Source organism: Nerophis ophidion, linkage group LG01, assembly GCF_033978795.1.
Source record: "Nerophis ophidion isolate RoL-2023_Sa linkage group LG01, RoL_Noph_v1.0, whole genome shotgun sequence".
Lineage (NCBI taxonomy): Eukaryota > Metazoa > Chordata > Actinopteri > Syngnathiformes > Syngnathidae > Nerophis > Nerophis ophidion.
This window is the reverse complement of record NC_084611.1, coordinates 1277073-1298327: the sequence shown is the minus strand read 5'-3', so window position 1 is coordinate 1298327 and position 21255 is coordinate 1277073. Positions and strand designations below refer to the sequence as shown.

The following is a 21255-nucleotide window of genomic DNA, read 5'->3' as shown; positions in this document are numbered from 1 at the left end:
TCACAGTACAGTACATATTATTAGTAGATTGCACAGTACAGTACATATTATTAGTAGATTGCACAGTACAGTACATATTATTAGTAGATTGCACAGTACAGTACATATTATTAGTAGATTGCACAGTACAGTACATATTATTAGTAGATTGCACAGTACAGTACATATTATTAGTAGAATGCAGAGTACAGTACATATTATTAGTAGAATGCAGAGTACAGTACATATTATTAGTAGATTGCACAGTACAGTACATATTCCGTGCAATTGAGCACTAAATGGTAACACCCCAATAAGTTTTTCAACTTGTTTACGTCGGGGTCCACCTTCATCAATTCATGGAAGGAAAGACAAACTGCACAATATCAGATGTTTATTTTTGCCTCCACTTTTGTGTGTGTATATATTTCTGTAGATGTCAATTACTCGCTGTGCCATCTTTAAAATCATTTCATCAAAATACATTTTAGCCAGGTGCACGCTTTTACTTTGAAAATAAAAAGGTCCGCTGTCAAATGATATAAAAACATCCGTTTGGGTCTGTTTTGCCCGTTTGTGTTTGCAAGAGATTGAAATGTTATTTATAGGAAACACAATGACGACGTGGCTGCAGTTCCTCTCCCGTCCAGCAGAGGTCAGGCTGGGCCTCATCACTTCCGGCCTCACTTCCGCCATGAAAAGCAAAATGGTGGCGCCAAAGCTGGACAACAAAGCGGCTGTTTGCGTCTAATATTGAACTAAAGCAACTTTAGCGATGTTTTAACCTCAACTAAGAAGGAAATATAAAGTCCACTCCCTTCTTGTCGACATGTCTCCGAAAAACGAGCAGCTTCTCATCGTGTTGTCGATCCTGCAAGGTGAGCTCAAATAAAAAGTGTTTAAGTTCACATTTGTCACAAAAAGCTGAGGCCGCTGCCAAATAAAAAGTGTTTAAGTTCACATTTGTCACAAAAAGCTGAGGCCGCTGCCAAATAAAAAGTGTTTAAGTTCACATTTGTCACAAAAAGCTGAGGCCGCTGCCAAATACTCACTTTGATCACGTTAAAGCCGATTTAAAACTACTTGGTCTTCACCTCAAAGTCACATTCTGCACACTCAAAAGCGCCGTGAAAAAAAACTTCCAGTGAGTTTTATTTATCTACGCTTTTTTAATTATTAAAACATAATGAAGCTGACTGATCGACCATGTTGGACCTTCTTTTTTTTATGCTGGCCAGCAAAGACAAACATGCACAAGTTCAAAACAGAAAATGGCCAAAAAACTAAAACACACAACCATTTAAAACAAGTGTATGAGAGACAGGATGCAAGTTAAACTAAAACACACCTGCATGCTGCAAATGTCCAGAACACACAACCATTTAAAACAAGTGTATGAGAGACACGATGCAAGTTAAACTAAAACACACCTGCATGCTGCAAATGTCCAGAACACACAACCATTTAAAACAAGTGTATGAGAGACATGATGCAAGTTAAACTAAAACACACCTGCATGCTGCAAATGTCCAGAACACACAACCATTTAACACAAGTGTATGAGAGACACGATGCAAGTTAAACTAAAACACACCTGCATGCTGCAAATGTCCAGAACACACAACCATTTAAAACAAGTGTATGAGAGACACGATGCAAGTTAAACTAAAACACACCTGCATGCTGCAAATGTCCAGAACACACAACCATTTAAAACAAGTGTATGAGAGACACGATGCAAGTTAAACTAAAACACACCTGCATGCTGCAAATGTCCAGAACACACAACCATTTAAAACAAGTGTATGAGAGACACGATGCAAGTTAAACTAAAACACACCTGCATGCTGCAAATGTCCAGAACACACAACCATTTAAAACAAGTGTATGAGAGACACGATGCAAGTTAAACTAAAACACACCTGCATGCTGCAAATGTCCAGAACACACAACCATTTAAAACAAGTGTATGAGAGACACGATGCAAGTTAAACTAAAACACACCTGCATGCTGCAAATGTCCAGAACACACAACCATTTAAAACAAGGGTTTGAGAGACACGATGCAAGTTAACCAAACAAAAGGGAAGTTAGCCAAGCTACCAATAAGTTGCCCAGGTCACCAGGACATTTGCTAGGAAGTCAGTAAAGTTACCAAGAGGTCATCAATCAATCAAAGTTTATTTATGTAGCCCTAAATCCTGAGTGTCTGGAAGTGCTGCACAGGTTAGCCAGGCTGTGAGAAAGTTAGCCAGTCTGTGAGAAAGTTAGCCAGGCTGTGAGAAAGTTAGCCAGGCTGTGAGAAAGTTAGCCAGGCTGTGAGAAAGTTAGCCAGGTTCTAGTCAGCAGGATTATCAGGAAGTTGGCCAGGTTCGAGAAAGACCAAAAATTGCATTCCAAAAAATGGCCGGCGACGCAGAGCTGTGATTGGTCGGGTTTTGCCAAGGAGACTTTGTGCTTGAAAGACCAAGGACAGCTGCAGTTGGACACACTGCCTCTTAGTGTTTGGGGAGAGAATTACACCCCCACACAACAACTATAAATCAAATACCGTGACACCAGACTGCGTGCCACGCTTCAGTTCAGGTTACCAGAAACTCAGTCAGGTTACCAGGAACTTAGCCAGGTTGTATGAAGTTAGCTCGGTTATCAAGAAGTTAGCCAGGATATCAGAAACTTAGCCAGGTGCTAAAGAAGTTAGTTAGGTTATGTGGAAGTTAGCTAGGTTACGAGTAGGTTAGTCGGGTTACAAAAAAGTTGGTCATTTTGTCTGGCTAACTAGCTAACTTCCTGATTATCCGTCTAATGTTGGCGATAATCCAGTTTACTCTACAGATAACCCAGCTAACTTCACCGATAATCAGACTAATTTCCTGATAATCTGGCTAATTTTACTGATTACCTGGTTACCTTTACTGATTATTTGACTAATTTTACTGATAACCTATCTAACGTCCCCATAACCTGGTTAACTTCTGACAATCTGGCTAACTTTACTGAAAACCTGGCTAACTTCCTGATGATCCAGCTGACTTTACCTATAACTGTGCAAACATCACTGATAATCGGGCTAATTTCCTGATAATCCGGCTAATTTTCCTGGTAACCTGGCTGACGTTATTGATAACCTGGCTAATTTTACTGATTACTTGGCTAACTTCATGATACTTTCCCTGATAACCTGGCCAATTTTTACTGATTAACAGGCTAACTTTACTGATAACCGGGCTAACTTCCTAATAATCCAGATAATTTCCCTGAATAACTGGTTAACTTCATGATAATCCGGATAATATCCCTGATAACCTGGATAATTTTACTGATTACCTGGCTAACTTCCTGATAATCCGGAACATTTCCCTGATAACTTGGCTAATTTTACTGATAACCTTGCTAACTCTTTACTGATAACCAGGCAAAGTTCACTGATAACCGGGTTTACTACCTGATAATACGGCTAATTGTACTGATTACCTGGCTAATTTTACTGATTACCTGGCTAACTTCATTATAATCCTGATAATTTCCCTGATAACCTGGCTAATTTTACTGATAACCTTGCTAACTCTTTACTGATAACTGGGCAAACTTTACGGATAACCAGGCTTACTACCTGATAATACAGCTAATTTTACCGATTACCTGGTTTTGATTGATTGATTGATTTATTGATTGCACAGTAGAGCACATATTTCGTACAATTGACCACTAAATGGTAACACCCCAATAAGTTTTTCAACTTGTTTTAATCGGGGTCCACCTTCATCAATTGATGGCTAAATTTACTGATGACCTGGCTAACTTTTTGCAGCATTTGTCCTGCTTTGGTTTTTGTGTGTTTGGTCCTTTTCCTCACATGTTCAGTTGTCAGTGAGCTGTGGATCCTGCAGAGAGATGGCAGGCAGCACCTGTACTTGGTGCCTTCTGCTCCTCCAAGTGGACGCCTGGCCTCAGGAAAACATCCAAAGGGACTTTTGCCTTGAAAAGTTTGATGTTTTGCAGGTCGTGACTTCCCCAAATGCTCACAGCTCAGCCTGGAGGTTCAGGCCAGCCTGGACGGCGAGAAGCTGACCACGGACCCGGTGGAGCACCTGGACCAGCCTCAGTTCAGCACGGAGCTGGCCTGGGAGCTGGACCGCAAGATGCTGCAGCAACACAGGTGAGTGCGCCGCCGCCATCTTGTCACGTGCCTGTGTAGATTGTGTTGGGCCGCCATCTTGTCACATGCCTGTGTAGATTGTGTTGGGCCGCCATCTTGTCACGTGCCTGTGTAGATTGTGTTGGGCCGCCATCTTGTCACGTGCCTGTGTAGATTGTGTTGGGCCGCCATCTTGTCACGTGCCTGTGTAGATTGTGTTGGGCCGCCATCTTGTCACGTGCCTGTGTAGATTGTGTTGGGCCGCCATCTTGTCACGTGCCTGTGTAGATTGTGTTGGGCCGCCATCTTGTCACGTGCCTGTGTAGATTGTGTTGGGCCGCCATCTTGTCACGTGCCTGTGTAGATTGTGTTGGGCCGCCATCTTGTCACGTGCCTGTGTAGATTGTGTTGGGCCGCCATCTTGTCACGTGCCTGTGTAGATTGTGTTGGGCCGCCATCTTGTCACGTGCCTGTGTAGATTGTGTTGGGCCGCCATCTTGTCACGTGTCTGTGTAGATTGTGTTGGGCCGCCATCTTGTCACGTGCCTGTGTAGATTGTGTTGGGCCGCCATCTTGTCACGTGCCTGTGTAGATTGTGTTGGGCCGCCATCTTGTCACGTGCCTGTGTAGATTGTGTTGGGCCGCCATCTTGTCACGTGCCTGTGTAGATTGTGTTGGGCCGCCATCTTGTCACGTGCCTGTGTAGATTGTGTTGGGCCGCCATCTTGTCACGTGCCTGTGTAGATTGTGTTGGGCCGCCATCTTGTCACGTGCCTGTGTAGATTGTGTTGGGCCGCCATCTTGTCACGTGCCTGTGTAGATTGTGTTGGGCCGCCATCTTGTCACGTGCCTGTGTAGATTGTGTTGGGCCGCCATCTTGTCACGTGCCTGTGTAGATTGTGTTGGGCCGCCATCTTGTCACGTGCCTGTGTAGATTGTGTTGGGCCGCCATCTTGTCACGTGCCTGTGTAGATTGTGTTGGGCCGCCATCTTGTCACGTGCCTGTGTAGATTGTGTTGGGCCGCCATCTTGTCACGTGCCTGTGTAGATTGTGTTGGGCCGCCATCTTGTCACGTGCCTGTGTAGATTGTGTTGGGCCGCCATCTTGTCACGTGCCTGTGTAGATTGTGTTGGGCCGCCATCTTGTCACGTGCCTGTGTAGATTGTGTTGGGCCGCCATCTTGTCACGTGTCTGTGTAGATTGTGTTGGGCCGCCATCTTGTCACGTGCCTGTGTAGATTGTGTTGGGCCGCCATCTTGTCACGTGCCTGTGTAGATTGTGTTGGGCCGCCATCTTGTCACGTGCCTGTGTAGATTGTGTTGGGCCGCCATCTTGTCACGTGCCTGTGTAGATTGTGTTGGGCCGCCATCTTGTCACGTGCCTGTGTAGATTGTGTTGGGCCGCCATCTTGTCACGTGCCTGTGTAGATTGTGTTGGGCCGCCATCTTGTCACGTGCCTGTGTAGATTGTGTTGGGCCGCCATCTTGTCACGTGCCTGTGTAGATTGTGTTGGGCCGCCATCTTGTCACGTGCCTGTGTAGATTGTGTTGGGCCGCCATCTTGTCACGTGCCTGTGTAGATTGTGTTGGGCCGCCATCTTGTCACGTGCCTGTGTAGATTGTGTTGGGCCGCCATCTTGTCACGTGCCTGTGTAGATTGTGTTGGGCCGCCATCTTGTCACGTGCCTGTGTAGATTGTGTCGGGCCGCCATCTTGTCACGTGCCTGTGTAGATTGTGTTGGGCCGCCATCTTGTCACGTGCCTGTGTAGATTGTGTTGGGCCGCCATCTTGTCACGTGCCTGTGTAGATTGTGTTGGGCCGCCATCTTGTCACGTGTCTGTGTAGATTGTGTCGGGCCGCCATCTTGTCACGTGTCTGTGTAGATTGTGTCGGGCCGCCATCTTGTCACGTGCCTGTGTAGATTGTGTTGGGCCGCCATCTTGTCACGTGCCTGTGTAGATTGTGTTGGGCCGCCATCTTGTCACGTGTCTGTGTAGATTGTGTCGGGCCGCCATCTTGTCACGTGCCTGTGTAGATTGTGTTGGGCCGCCATCTTGTCACGTGTCTGTGTAGATTGTGTTGGGCCGCCATCTTGTCACGTGTCTGTGTAGATTGTGTCGGGCCGCCATCTTGTCACGTGCCTGTGTAGATTGTGTTGGGCCGCCATCTTGTCACGTGCCTGTGTAGATTGTGTTGGGCCGCCATCTTGTCACGTGCCTGTGTAGATTGTGTTGGGCCGCCATCTTGTCACGTGCCTGTGTAGATTGTGTTGGGCCGCCATCTTGTCACGTGTCTGTGTAGATTGTGTTGGGCCGCCATCTTGTCACGTGCCTGTGTAGATTGTGTTGGGCCGCCATCTTGTCACGTGCCTGTGTAGATTGTGTTGGGCCGCCATCTTGTCACGTGCCTGTGTAGATTGTGTTGGGCCGCCATCTTGTCACGTGTCTGTGTAGATTGTGTTGGGCCGCCATCTTGTCACGTGCCTGTGTAGATTGTGTTGGGCCGCCATCTTGTCACGTGCCTGTGTAGATTGTGTTGGGCCGCCATCTTGTCACGTGCCTGTGTAGATTGTGTTGGGCCGCCATCTTGTCACGTGCCTGTGTAGATTGTGTTGGGCCGCCATCTTGTCACGTGCCTGTGTAGATTGTGTTGGGCCGCCATCTTGTCACGTGCCTGTGTAGATTGTGTTGGGCCGCCATCTTGTCACGTGCCTGTGTAGATTGTGTTGGGCCGCCATCTTGTCACGTGCCTGTGTAGATTGTGTTGGGCCGCCATCTTGTCACGTGCCTGTGTAGATTGTGTTGGGCCGCCATCTTGTCACGTGCCTGTGTAGATTGTGTTGGGCCGCCATCTTGTCACGTGCCTGTGTAGATTGTGTTGGGCCGCCATCTTGTCACGTGCCTGTGTAGATTGTGTTCGGGCCGCCATCTTGTCACGTGCCTGTGTAGATTGTGTTGGGCCGCCATCTTGTCACGTGCCTGTGTAGATTGTGTTGGGGCCGCCATCTTGTCACGTGCCTGTGTAGATTGTGTTGGGCCGCCATCTTGTCACGTGTCTGTGTAGATTGTGTCGGGCCGCCATCTTGTCACGTGTCCTGTGTAGATTGTGTCGGGCCGCCATCTTGTCACGTGCCTGTGTAGATTGTGTTGGGCCGCCATCTTGTCACGTGCCTGTGTAGATTGTGTTGGGCCGCCATCTTGTCACGTGTCTGTGTAGATTGTGTCGGGCCGCCATCTTGTCACGTGCCTGTGTAGATTGTGTTGGGCCGCCATCTTGTCACGTGTCTGTGTAGATTGTGTTGGGCCGCCATCTTGTCACGTGTCTGTGTAGATTGTGTCGGGCCGCCATCTTGTCACGTGCCTGTGTAGATTGTGTTGGGCCGCCATCTTGTCACGTGCCTGTGTAGATTGTGTTGGGCCGCCATCTTGTCACGTGCCTGTGTAGATTGTGTTGGGCCGCCATCTTGTCACGTGCCTGTGTAGATTGTGTTGGGCCGCCATCTTGTCACGTGCCTGTGTAGATTGTGTTGGGCCGCCATCTTGTCACGTGCCTGTGTAGATTGTGTTGGGCCGCCATCTTGTCACGTGCCTGTGTAGATTGTGTTGGGCCGCCATCTTGTCACGTGCCTGTGTAGATTGTGTTGGGCCGCCATCTTGTCACGTGCCTGTGTAGATTGTGTCGGGCCGCCATCTTGTCACGTGCCTGTGTAGATTGTGTTGGGCCGCCATCTTGTCACGTGCCTGTGTAGATTGTGTTGGGCCGCCATCTTGTCACGTGCCTGTGTAGATTGTGTTGGGCCGCCATCTTGTCACGTGTCTGTGTAGATTGTGTCGGGCCGCCATCTTGTCACGTGTCTGTGTAGATTGTGTCGGGCCGCCATCTTGTCACGTGCCTGTGTAGATTGTGTTGGGCCGCCATCTTGTCACGTGCCTGTGTAGATTGTGTTGGGCCGCCATCTTGTCACGTGTCTGTGTAGATTGTGTCGGGCCGCCATCTTGTCACGTGCCTGTGTAGATTGTGTTGGGCCGCCATCTTGTCACGTGTCTGTGTAGATTGTGTTGGGCCGCCATCTTGTCACGTGTCTGTGTAGATTGTGTCGGGCCGCCATCTTGTCACGTGCCTGTGTAGATTGTGTTGGGCCGCCATCTTGTCACGTGCCTGTGTAGATTGTGTTGGGCCGCCATCTTGTCACGTGCCTGTGTAGATTGTGTTGGGCCGCCATCTTGTCACGTGCCTGTGTAGATTGTGTTGGGCCGCCATCTTGTCACGTGCCTGTGTAGATTGTGTTGGGCCGCCATCTTGTCACGTGTCTGTGTAGATTGTGTTGGGCCGCCATCTTGTCACGTGCCTGTGTAGATTGTGTTGGGCCGCCATCTTGTCACGTGCCTGTGTAGATTGTGTTGGGCCGCCATCTTGTCACGTGCCTGTGTAGATTGTGTTGGGCCGCCATCTTGTCACGTGTCTGTGTAGATTGTGTCGGGCCGCCATCTTGTCACGTGCCTGTGTAGATTGTGTTGGGCCGCCATCTTGTCACGTGTCTGTGTAGATTGTGTTGGGCCGCCATCTTGTCACGTGCCTGTGTAGATTGTGTTGGGCCGCCATCTTGTCACGTGCCTGTGTAGATTGTGTTGGGCCGCCATCTTGTCACGTGCCTGTGTAGATTGTGTCGGGCCGCCATCTTGTCACGTGCCTGTGTAGATTGTGTCGGGCCGCCATCTTGTCACGTGCCTGTGTAGATTGTGTTGGGCCGCCATCTTGTCACGTGCCTGTGTAGATTGTGTTGGGCCGCCATCTTGTCACGTGCCTGTGTAGATTGTGTTGGGCCGCCATCTTGTCACGTGCCTGTGTAGATTGTGTTGGGCCGCCATCTTGTCACGTGTCTGTGTAGATTGTGTCGGGCCGCCATCTTGTCACGTGCCTGTGTAGATTGTGTTGGGCCGCCATCTTGTCACGTGCCTGTGTAGATTGTGTTGGGCCGCCATCTTGTCACGTGCCTGTGTAGATTGTGTTGGGCCGCCATCTTGTCACGTGTCTGTGTAGATTGTGTTGGGCCGCCATCTTGTCACGTGCCTGTGTAGATTGTGTCGGGCCGCCATCTTGTCACGTGCCTGTGTAGATTGTGTTGGGCCGCCATCTTGTCACGTGCCTGTGTAGATTGTGTCGGGCCGCCATCTTGTCACGTGCCTGTGTAGATTGTGTCGGGCCGCCATCTTGTCACGTGCCTGTGTAGATTGTGTTGGGCCGCCATCTTGTCACGTGCCTGTGTAGATTGTGTTGGGCCGCCATCTTGTCACGTGCCTGTGTAGATTGTGTTGGGCCGCCATCTTGTCACGTGCCTGTGTAGATTGTGTTGGGCCGCCATCTTGTCACGTGCCTGTGTAGATTGTGTCGGGCCGCCATCTTGTCACGTGCCTGTGTAGATTGTGTTGGGCCGCCATCTTGTCACGTGCCTGTGTAGATTGTGTTGGGCCGCCATCTTGTCACGTGCCTGTGTAGATTGTGTTGGGCCGCCATCTTGTCACGTGTCTGTGTAGATTGTGTTGGGCCGCCATCTTGTCACGTGCCTGTGTAGATTGTGTCGGGCCGCCATCTTGTCACGTGCCTGTGTAGATTGTGTTGGGCCGCCATCTTGTCACGTGCCTGTGTAGATTGTGTTGGGCCGCCATCTTGTCACGTGCCTGTGTAGATTGTGTTGGGCCGCCATCTTGTCACGTGTCTGTGTAGATTGTGTTGGGCCGCCATCTTGTCACGTGCCTGTGTAGATTGTGTCGGGCCGCCATCTTGTCACGTGCCTGTGTAGATTGTGTTGGGCCGCCATCTTGTCACGTGCCTGTGTAGATTGTGTTGGGCCGCCATCTTGTCACGTGCCTGTGTAGATTGTGTTGGGCCGCCATCTTGTCACGTGTCTGTGTAGATTGTGTCGGGCCGCCATCTTGTCACGTGCCTGTGTAGATTGTGTTGGGCCGCCATCTTGTCACGTGTCTGTGTAGATTGTGTTGGGCCGCCATCTTGTCACGTGTCTGTGTAGATTGTGTCGGGCCGCCATCTTGTCACGTGCCTGTGTAGATTGTGTTGGGCCGCCATCTTGTCACGTGCCTGTGTAGATTGTGTTGGGCCGCCATCTTGTCACGTGCCTGTGTAGATTGTGTTGGGCCGCCATCTTGTCACGTGCCTGTGTAGATTGTGTTGGGCCGCCATCTTGTCACGTGCCTGTGTAGATTGTGTTGGGCCGCCATCTTGTCACGTGTCTGTGTAGATTGTGTTGGGCCGCCATCTTGTCACGTGCCTGTGTAGATTGTGTTGGGCCGCCATCTTGTCACGTGCCTGTGTAGATTGTGTTGGGCCGCCATCTTGTCACGTGCCTGTGTAGATTGTGTTGGGCCGCCATCTTGTCACGTGTCTGTGTAGATTGTGTCGGGCCGCCATCTTGTCACGTGCCTGTGTAGATTGTGTTGGGCCGCCATCTTGTCACGTGTCCTGTGTAGATTGTGTTGGGCCGCCATCTTGTCACGTGCCTGTGTAGATTGTGTTGGGCCGCCATCTTGTCACGTGCCTGTGTAGATTGTGTTGGGCCGCCATCTTGTCACGTGCCTGTGTAGATTGTGTCGGGCCGCCATCTTGTCACGTGCCTGTGTAGATTGTGTCGGGCCGCCATCTTGTCACGTGCCTGTGTAGATTGTGTTGGGCCGCCATCTTGTCACGTGCCTGTGTAGATTGTGTTGGGCCGCCATCTTGTCACGTGCCTGTGTAGATTGTGTTGGGCCGCCATCTTGTCACGTGCCTGTGTAGATTGTGTTGGGCCGCCATCTTGTCACGTGTCTGTGTAGATTGTGTCGGGCCGCCATCTTGTCACGTGCCTGTGTAGATTGTGTTGGGCCGCCATCTTGTCACGTGCCTGTGTAGATTGTGTTGGGCCGCCATCTTGTCACGTGCCTGTGTAGATTGTGTTGGGCCGCCATCTTGTCACGTGTCTGTGTAGATTGTGTTGGGCCGCCATCTTGTCACGTGCCTGTGTAGATTGTGTCGGGCCGCCATCTTGTCACGTGCCTGTGTAGATTGTGTTGGGCCGCCATCTTGTCACGTGCCTGTGTAGATTGTGTCGGGCCGCCATCTTGTCACGTGCCTGTGTAGATTGTGTTGGGCCGCCATCTTGTCACGTGCCTGTGTAGATTGTGTTGGGCCGCCATCTTGTCACGTGCCTGTGTAGATTGTGTTGGGCCGCCATCTTGTCACGTGCCTGTGTAGATTGTGTTGGGCCGCCATCTTGTCACGTGCCTGTGTAGATTGTGTTGGGCCGCCATCTTGTCACGTGCCTGTGTAGATTGTGTTGGGCCGCCATCTTGTCACGTGCCTGTGTAGATTGTGTTGGGCCGCCATCTTGTCACGTGTCTGTGTAGATTGTGTCGGGCCGCCATCTTGTCACGTGCCTGTGTAGATTGTGTTGGGCCGCCATCTTGTCACGTGCCTGTGTAGATTGTGTTGGGCCGCCATCTTGTCACGTGCCTGTGTAGATTGTGTTGGGCCGCCATCTTGTCACGTGTCTGTGTAGATTGTGTTGGGCCGCCATCTTGTCACGTGCCTGTGTAGATTGTGTCGGGCCGCCATCTTGTCACGTGCCTGTGTAGATTGTGTTGGGCCGCCATCTTGTCACGTGCCTGTGTAGATTGTGTTGGGCCGCCATCTTGTCACGTGCCTGTGTAGATTGTGTTGGGCCGCCATCTTGTCACGTGTCTGTGTAGATTGTGTTGGGCCGCCATCTTGTCACGTGCCTGTGTAGATTGTGTCGGGCCGCCATCTTGTCACGTGCCTGTGTAGATTGTGTTGGGCCGCCATCTTGTCACGTGCCTGTGTAGATTGTGTTGGGCCGCCATCTTGTCACGTGCCTGTGTAGATTGTGTTGGGCCGCCATCTTGTCACGTGTCTGTGTAGATTGTGTTGGGCCGCCATCTTGTCACGTGTCTGTGTAGATTGTGTTGGGCCGCCATCTTGTCACGTGCCTGTGTAGATTGTGTTGGGCCGCCATCTTGTCACGTGCCTGTGTAGATTGTGTTGGGCCGCCATCTTGTCACGTGTCTGTGTAGATTGTGTTGGGCCGCCATCTTGTCACGTGCCTGTGTAGATTGTGTTGGGCCGCCATCTTGTCACGTGCCTGTGTAGATTGTGTTGGGCCGCCATCTTGTCACGTGCCTGTGTAGATTGTGTTGGGCCGCCATCTTGTCACGTGCCTGTGTAGATTGTGTTGGGCCGCCATCTTGTCACGTGCCTGTGTAGATTGTGTTGGGCCGCCATCTTGTCACGTGCCTGTGTAGATTGTGTTGGGCCGCCATCTTGTCACGTGCCTGTGTAGATTGTGTTGGGCCGCCATCTTGTCACGTGCCTGTGTAGATTGTGTTGGGCCGCCATCTTGTCACGTGCCTGTGTAGATTGTGTTGGGCCGCCATCTTGTCACGTGCCTGTGTAGATTGTGTTGGGCCGCGATCTTGTCACGAGCCTGTGTAGATTGTGTTGGGCCGCCATCTTGTCACGTGCCTGTGTAGATTGTGTTGGGCCGCCATCTTGTCACGTGCCTGTGTAGATTGTGTTGGGCCGCCATCTTGTCACGTGCCTGTGTAGATTGTGTTGGGCCGCCATCTTGTCACGTGCCTGTGTAGATTGTGTTGGGCCGCCATCTTGTCACGTGCCTGTGTAGATTGTGTTGGGCCGCCATCTTGTCACGTGCCTGTGTAGATTGTGTTGGGCCGCCATCTTGTCACGTGCCTGTGTAGATTGTGTTGGGCCGCCATCTTGTCACGTGCCTGTGTAGATTGTGTTGGGCCGCCATCTTGTCACGTGCCTGTGTAGATTGTGTCGGGCCGCCATCTTGTCACGTGCCTGTGTAGATTGTGTCTGGGCCGCCATCTTGTCACGTGCCTGTGTAGATTGTGTTGGGCCGCCATCTTGTCACGTGCCTGTGTAGATTGTGTTGGGCCGCCATCTTGTCACGTGCCTGTGTAGATTGTGTTGGGCCGCCATCTTGTCACGTGCCTGTGTAGATTGTGTTGGGCCGCCATCTTGTCAGGCTGGTTGCTTAGTAACGTGTGCCTGTGTAGATTGCGGAGGACTACCATCAAGCTTCAGTGTGTGACGGTGGACTCCAGCAGCGGCAGCAGGGAAAGTGTTGGCTACATCATCCTGGACCTCAAATCTGTACATGAAGTCCCTCAGGTCAGTACGCCGCCGCCATTGCATATTTCTTTTTCCCGCCGCCATGTTTATTTGCTGCGTGTGTTAGGAGCCTCGCTGGTACCCCCCTGCTGAGCAGCAAGTACACCAAGAAGAAGCCCTCGCTGCTCCTCAGCATGGTGCTGGAGAACGACGGGAGGTCCACCCCCCCGCCCGCCACTCCTGACGCCAACAAGGCCAAGGGGGACTCATCGGGACAAGGTTGATTTCTGCCCATTTCTGGCTCCTCCTCCAGAAGCTCTCCTCATTCTTCTTCTGTTAAAGTTGGGCCACAGCGCCAAGACCAGCATCTAGAGCGCCTGACGGACAAACTGGAGGCGGTCCTGGTGCCGGAGCAGGGCTACCATCAGGTGGGCCCGGCTGACGTGGCCACCGACATGTTCGTGCTGTCCGTCACGGTAGCCTTCGCCTGCAAGCTGGAACAGGTAAGTGTGACCTCCACAGTTGCCCTCTGACACCTGGCCTGAGTGGGTGTGGTCTCCTGCAGTTGATCCCCAGCACCTTGAAGCTGTCCACCGAGGGCTCCAGCTTCTTCTTCTTCTACACTCTCCTGGGCAACGACATCACCAGCGAGCCTTTCCAGAACCTTCTCGCCCCGGACTTCCAGCCCGAGCGCGCCTCCGTGCGCATCCGCAGCAACGAGCACATCCTGCGCCACTTCCTGTCCCGGCAGCCATCTTTACAAGTGAGCACAGGCTTGCTAGAGTAATAATAATAATAATAATAATTATTATTATTATTGTTATTGATTGCTACAGCCCCCTCTGCCCCGCCCCCAAGCTCACCTTTCCACTCTGCGCCCTCAGATCCACCTGTGCTGCGGGACGCACTCGCTGGGCAGCGGCAGCGTTCCCCTGGCGACGCTGTCCGCACTGGCGGTGGATCTGGACAAGAGGGCGGCCACGGTGGAGGGCGTGTTCGCTCTGCAGCCGCCTGCTGCCACCCTCGGTCGGCCGCTGCCGCCTCAGCCCGCCGACCTGCAGCCCAACGTGAGCGTGGCCGTCACCTTGCGCCAGGAGAATGTCACACCTGAGCTCCAGGTGGGTGATAATGAGGGCAGAGCTCCAAAATCTCCAAACAAATACTTTTAATATCATCTTACTCTGCTCTATTTTGGTCGCTGACTATTTCATAGTATTTCACTTTTTCTTCTTCCAGCCTTTCGCCAATCAAGAAGGACAAAAGACAAGCTCCGCCCCTCCGCCGTCCCCTCCTGTCACAGTCCCTGCTGCTGAGGAACAACTGGCCGCTGGACACGGGGACAAGGAGGAGACGACAGCACGTCCAAGTGGGGTGGAGTCCCTCTAGTGGTCCTTTCCCAACAGGAAGTGACAGTGTTTGTGTTTGTCTAGGCCACGACATGGACGCTCCAACTGAAGCAGTGGGCGGAGCTTCATCGGACCTTGTCCCTGCTAGCAAAGTGTCCATCCCCCCGTCTGCGCACCACTACTGCTTCTCTTTGGACCTGTGCAGCCTGGGCAGCCCGGGCCTCACGCACACCATCGCCGCCACGCTCAGGTGACCATGGTCTTCAACCTTTGCTGCTGGCATCCTTAGCTCAGGCTGTGCTGTGCTCGCCAGGTACTTGTATCCCTTCTTTGGCAGCAAGTCTCCCGTCATGACCAGCCCCCCCGTGGAGCTGCACAGGAACATGGAGGTGTCTCTGCCGCAGTCCTACTGCGCCTTCAACTTTGCCACCTTACCGCCGCAGCTGCAGGACACTTTCCTCAGGTAGCAGCATGAGCCAGCGTGTCCTGTTTCATTAGCAACATGTAGCAACAGGTAGCAACATGAGCCAGCGTGTCCTGTTTCATTAGCAACATGTAGCAACAGGTAGCAACATGAGCCAGCGTGTCCTGTTTCATTAGCAACGTGTAGCAACAGGTAGCAACATGAGCCAGCGTGTCCTGTTTCATTAGCAACATGTAGCAACAGGTAGCAACATGAGCCAGCGTGTCCTGTTTCATTAGCAACATGTAGCAACAGGTAGCAACATGAGCCAGCGTGTCCTGTTTCATTAGCAACGTGTAGCAACATGAGCCAGCGTGTCCTGTTTCATTAGCAACATGTAGCAACAGGTAGCAACATGAGCCAGCGTGTCCTGTTTCATTAGCAACGTGTAGCAACAGGTAGCAACATGAGCCAGCGTGTCCTGTTTCATTAGCAACATGTAGCAACAGGTAGCAACATGAGCCAGCGTGTCCTGTTTCATTAGCAACGTGTAGCAACAGGTAGCAACATGAGCCAGCGTGTCCTGTTTCATTAGCAACATGTAGCAACAGGTAGCAACATGAGCCAGCGTGTCCTGTTTCATTAGCAACATGTAGCAACATGTAGCAACATGAGCCAGCGTGTCCTGTTTCATTAGCAACATGTAGCAACAGGTAGCAACATGAGCCAGCGTGTCCTGTTTCATTAGCAACGCCGTAGCACACAGCCTTTCATTAGCAGTGTTGTAGCATTTGACTAGCGTCGCAGTAGCATTCAATTAGAGATGATGTAGCGAGTCCTTTTTCATAAGTGATGCTGTAGCATGAAGCATTCAGTTAGTGTTGCTTTGGCAAGTCTCATTTGATTAGTGGTGCTGTGGCGTGTAACATGATAAGTGAGGATGTAGCAAGTCTCATGTGATTAGCGGTGCTGTGGCGTGTAACATGATAAGTGATGATGTAGCAAGTCTCTTGTGATTAGTGGTGCTGTGGCGTGTAACATGATAAGTGATGATGTAGCAAGTCTCTTGTGATTAGTGGTGCTGTGGCGTGTAACATGATAAGTGATGATGTAGCAAGTCTCATGTGATTAGTGGTGCTGTGGCGTGTAACATGATAAGTGATGATGTAGCAAGTCTCTTGTGATTAGTGGTGCTGTGGCGTGTAACATGATAAGTGATGATGTAGCAAGTCTCATGTGATTAGTGGTGCTGTGGCGTGTAACATGATAAGTGATGATGTAGCAAGTCTCATGTGATTAGTGGTGCTGTGGCGTGTAACATGATAAGTGATGATGTAGCAAGTCTCGTGATTAGCGGTGCTGTGGCGTGTAACATGATAAGTGATGATGTAGCAAGTCTCATTTGATTAGTGGTGCTGTGGCGTGTAACATGATAAGTGATGATGTAGCAAGTCTCATTTGATTAGTGGTGCTGTGGCGTGTAACATGATAAGTGATGATGTAGCAAGTCTCATTTGATTAGTGGTGCTGTGGCGTGTAACATGATAAGTGATGATGTAGCAAGTCTCGTGATTAGCGGTGCTGTGGCGTGTAACATGAATGATAAGTGATGATGTAGCAAGTCTCATGTGATTAGTGGTGCAGTGGCGTGTAACATGATAAGTGATGATGTAGCAAGTCTCATGTGATTAGTGGTGCTGTGGCATGTAACATGATAAGTGATGATGTAGCAAGTCTCATGTGATTAGTGGTGCTGTGGCGTGTAACATAAGTGATGATGTAGCAAGTCTCGTGATTAGTGGTGCTGTGGCATGTAACATGATAAGTGAGGATGTAGCAAGTCTCATGTGATTAGTGGTGCTGTGGCATGTAACATGATAAGTGATGATGTAGCAAGTCTCATGTGATTAGCGGTGCTGTGGCGTGTAACATGATAAGTGATGATGTAGCAAGTCTCATGTGATTAGTGGTGCTGTGGCATGTAACATGATAAGTGATGATGTAGCAAGTCTCATGTGAATAGTGGTGCTGTGGCATGTAACATGATAAGTGATGATGTAGCAAGTCTCATGTGATTAGCGGTGCTGTGGCGTGTAACATGATAAGTGATGATGTAGCAAGTCTCGTGATTAGCGGTGCTGTGGCGTGTAACATGAATGATAAGTGATGATGTAGCAAGTCTCATGTGATTAGTGGTGCAGTGGCGTGTAACATGATAAGTGATGATGTAGCAAGTCTCATGTGATTAGTGGTGCTGTGGCATGTAACATGATAAGTGATGATGTAGCAAGTCTCATGTGATTAGTGGTGCAGTGGCGTGTAACATGATAAGTGATGATGTAGCAAGTCTCATGTGATTAGTGGTGCTGTGGCATGTAACATGATAAGTGATGATGTAGCAAGTCTCATGTGATTAGTGGTGCTGTGGCGTGTAACATGATAAGTGATGATGTAGCAAGTCCCGTGATTAGTGGTGCTGTGGCATGTAACATGATAAGTGAGGATGTAGCAAGTCTCATGTGATTAGTGGTGCTGTGGCATGTAACATGATAAGTGATGATGTAGCAAGTCTCATGTGATTAGCGGTGCTGTGGCGTGTAACATGATAAGTGATGATGTAGCAAGTCTCATGTGATTAGTGGTGCTGTGGCATGTAACATGATAAGTGATGATGTAGCAAGTCTCATGTGATTAGCGGTGCTGTGGCGTGTAACATGATAAGTGATGATGTAGCAAGTCTCATGTGATTAGCGGTGCTGTGGCATGTAACATGATAAGTGATGATGTTGCAAGTCTCATTTGATTAGCGACGATGTAGCATTTAGCATTCAATTAGTGATGCTATAGGAAGTCGCGTTCGAGAAGCGACGCTGTAGCGTTTGATTAGTGATGCTGTAGCATGTAACATATGTGATGCTGTAACATTTGATAAGTGACACTGTGGCATGTTAGCGTTTGATTAGTGATGCTGGAGAATATAACATTTGATAACTGATACTGTAACAAGTAGCGTTTGATAAGCAATGCTGTAGCACGTTAGCGTTCAATAAGTGATGCTATGGCATGTAGTGTTTGATAAGTGATGAAAAAGCATGATAGCATTGGAGTGATGATTCTTTAGCGTGTAATAATTGATCATTAATACTGTAACATGTAGTGTTTGACAAGCGCTGTAGTGTTTGATTAGTGTCGCTGTAGCATGTTAGCATTTGATTAATGATGCTGTAGCATGTTAGCATTTGATTAGTGATGCTGTAGCGTGTTAGCTTTTGATTAGTGATGCTATTAAATGTAGCATATTTGACTAGTGCTTGTTTGGCATCAAGTAAAAGCGGATGTCATGCAGAGTGCCCCTGGTCTTGGAGCTTTGGCACATGGATGCTAGCAGCAGAGAGCAGCTGATTGGCCGAGGTTCGCTGCAGTTGTCTCACCTGCTGGCCGCTGAGAGAAGTCCTTACCTGGCACCCACAGGAGAGACGGGCTGGCGTCAAACTCACCAGGACAGGATCCCCTTCTTCAGTCCTCAGAGGTTAGAGCATGCTCATTGCTGCCCCCCAGTGGACATACCATATATGTGCTCTTCTTTCACTGCTGCCCCCCAGTGGACATACCATATATGTGCTCTTCTTCTTTCACTGCTGCCCCCCACTGGACATACCATATATGTGCTTTTCTTCTTTCACTGCTGCCCCCCACTGGACATACCATATATGTGCTTTTCTTCTTTCACTGCTGCCCCCCAGTGGACATACCATATATGTGCTCTTCTTCTTTCACTGCTGCCCCCCACTGGACATACCATATATGTGCTCTTCTTCTTTCACTGCTGCCCTCCAGTGGACATACCATATATGTGCTCTTCTTCTTTCACTGCTGCCCCCCAGTGGACATACCATATATGTGCTCTTCTTCTTTCACTGCTGCCCCCCAGTGGACATACCATATATGTGCTCTTCTTCTTTCACTGCTGCCCCCCAGTGGACATACCATATATGTGCTCTTCTTCTTTCACTGCTGCCCCCCAGTGGACATACCATATATGTGCTCTTCTTCTTTCACTGCTGCCCCCCAGTGGACATACCATATATGTGCTCTTCTTCTTTCACTGCTGCCCCCCAGTGGACATACCATATATGTGCTCTTTTTCTTTCACTGCTGCCCCCCAGTGGACATACCATATATGTGCTCTTCTTCTTTCACTGCTGCCCCCCAGTGGACATACCATATATGTGCTCTTTTTCTTTCACTGCTGCCCCCCAGTGGACATACCATATATGTGCTCTTCTTTCACTGCTGCCCCCCAGTGGACATACCATATATGTGCTCTTCTTCTTTCACTGCTGCCCCCCAGTGGACATACCATATATGTGCTCTTCTTCTTGGGACACTTCCAGTGAGAAAGTGGCAGAGTTGAGCTACATGGCCACGCTGGACGACTTTGGACTGCTTCACGTCAAAGATATACCTGCGCCACAGTCCACCCAGGTTGACGTCAAAGAGATACCTGCGCCACAGTCCACCCAGGTAGGTAGGTGTGTGCGTGAAGGAAGAATTAAAGATGAAGTTGTCATCATGGTGAACTAGCTGTACCACCTTTTTCTCTGCTCCCAGACCAAACTGGAATATATTTTTTAAAGAGTCATTCTGTTAGAGATTCAATTACTTTTTTGGTTAAGTAATCAGCAACTGTAATTGATTACTCTTAGCATCATGAAGCAGTTGGCAGGTTGGTGTTCCTTTTGTGTGTGCATCCTATAATAATGTTTATTGTGTGTACATCCTATAATAATGTTTATTGTGTGTACTTCCTATAATAATGTTTATTGTGTGTGCATCCTATAATGTTTATTGTGTGTACTTCCTATAATAATGTTTATTGTGTGTGCATCCTATAATGTTTATTGTGTGTACTTCCTATAATAATGTTTATTGTGTGTACTTCCTATAATAATGTTTATTGTGTGTGCATCCTATAATAATGTTTATTGTGTGTACTTCCTATAATAATGTTTATTGTGTGTACGTCCTATAATAATGTTTAGTGTGTGTCCTATAATAATGTTTAGTGTGTGTATGTCCTATAATAATGTTTATTGTGTGTACTTCCTATAATAATGTTTATTGTGTGTGCATCCTATAATGTTTATTGTGTGTACTTCCTATAATAATGTTTATTGTGTGTACTTCCTATAATAATGTTTATTGTGTGTACGTCCTATAATAATGTTTAGTGTGTGTCCTATAATAATGTTTAGTGTGTGTATGTCCTATAATAATGTTTATTGTGTGTACTTCCTATAATAATGTTTATTGTGTGTGCATCCTATAATGTTTATTGTGTGTACTTCCTATAATAATGTTTATTGTGTGTACTTCCTATAATAATGTTTATTGTGTGTGCATCCTATAATAATGTTTATTGTGTGTACTTCCTATAATAATGTTTATCGTGTGTATGTCCTATAATAATGTTTATTGTGTGTGCATCCTATAATAATGTTTATTGTGTGTATGTCCTATAATAATGTTTATTGTGTGTACTTCCTATAATAATGTTTATTGTGTGTACTTCCTATAATAATGTTTATTGTGTGTACGTCCTATAATAATGTTTATTGTGTGTGCATCCTATAATAATGTTTATTGTGTGTACTTCCTATAATAATGTTTATTGTGTGTACGTCCTATAATAATGTTTAGTGTGTGTCCTATAATAATGTTTAGTGTGTGTATGTCCTATAATAATGTTTATTGTGTGTACGTCCTATAATAATGTTTATTGTGTGTACGTCCTATAATAATGTTTATTGTGTGTATGTCCTCTAATAATGTTTATCGTGTGTATGTCCTATAATAATGTTTATCGTGTGTATGTCCTATAATAATGTTTATTGTTAAGGGTCAATTATTTTCATGTTGCTACTGATGTTTAAACACGTCCTCCTAAAACAGGACACCCAATTTCACATTTTGCTTTTTTGTGTATTTGTTAGTGAAAGAATTAAGCATAGCTAAATGTTTTATTTAAAGAAGGTTGGAGATGTTATATTTGACTTCTTATTATTTATCAAGGTTTTTCCTCTTTTCTTATCTCAAAACGTGTAAGTTGGGATGTTATAATTCCAAACCTACTTTTCTTACTTGTCAGTGCTTGTCTTTGTGTATTTGGGAAGCCCATCAGCCCTGAGAAAGTCCAATCAAGGCCTGGTGGAGATGTCCAGGACTATTTCCATCTCTGGCTCAA

General features: G+C 48.5%; 1 protein-coding gene across 1 annotated transcript in view; it reads left to right on the top strand.

Annotated features, from left to right (window-relative positions):
* The first annotated feature begins 808 nt into the window (after positions 1–808).
* The window catches only part of cep120 (centrosomal protein 120), a 47990-nt gene continuing 27543 nt past the window's right edge, over positions 809–21255 (top strand). Inside the window, 13 exon segments of the mRNA XM_061888251.1 lie at positions 809–857; positions 3982–4138; positions 13208–13322; positions 13390–13404; positions 13406–13491; positions 13579–13765; positions 13828–14025; positions 14147–14380; positions 14499–14628; positions 14693–14858; positions 14922–15071; positions 18358–18540; positions 19406–19535. Coding sequence (XP_061744235.1) covers positions 809–857; positions 3982–4138; positions 13208–13322; positions 13390–13404; positions 13406–13491; positions 13579–13765; positions 13828–14025; positions 14147–14380; positions 14499–14628; positions 14693–14858; positions 14922–15071; positions 18358–18540; positions 19406–19535 — 1800 coding nt within the window.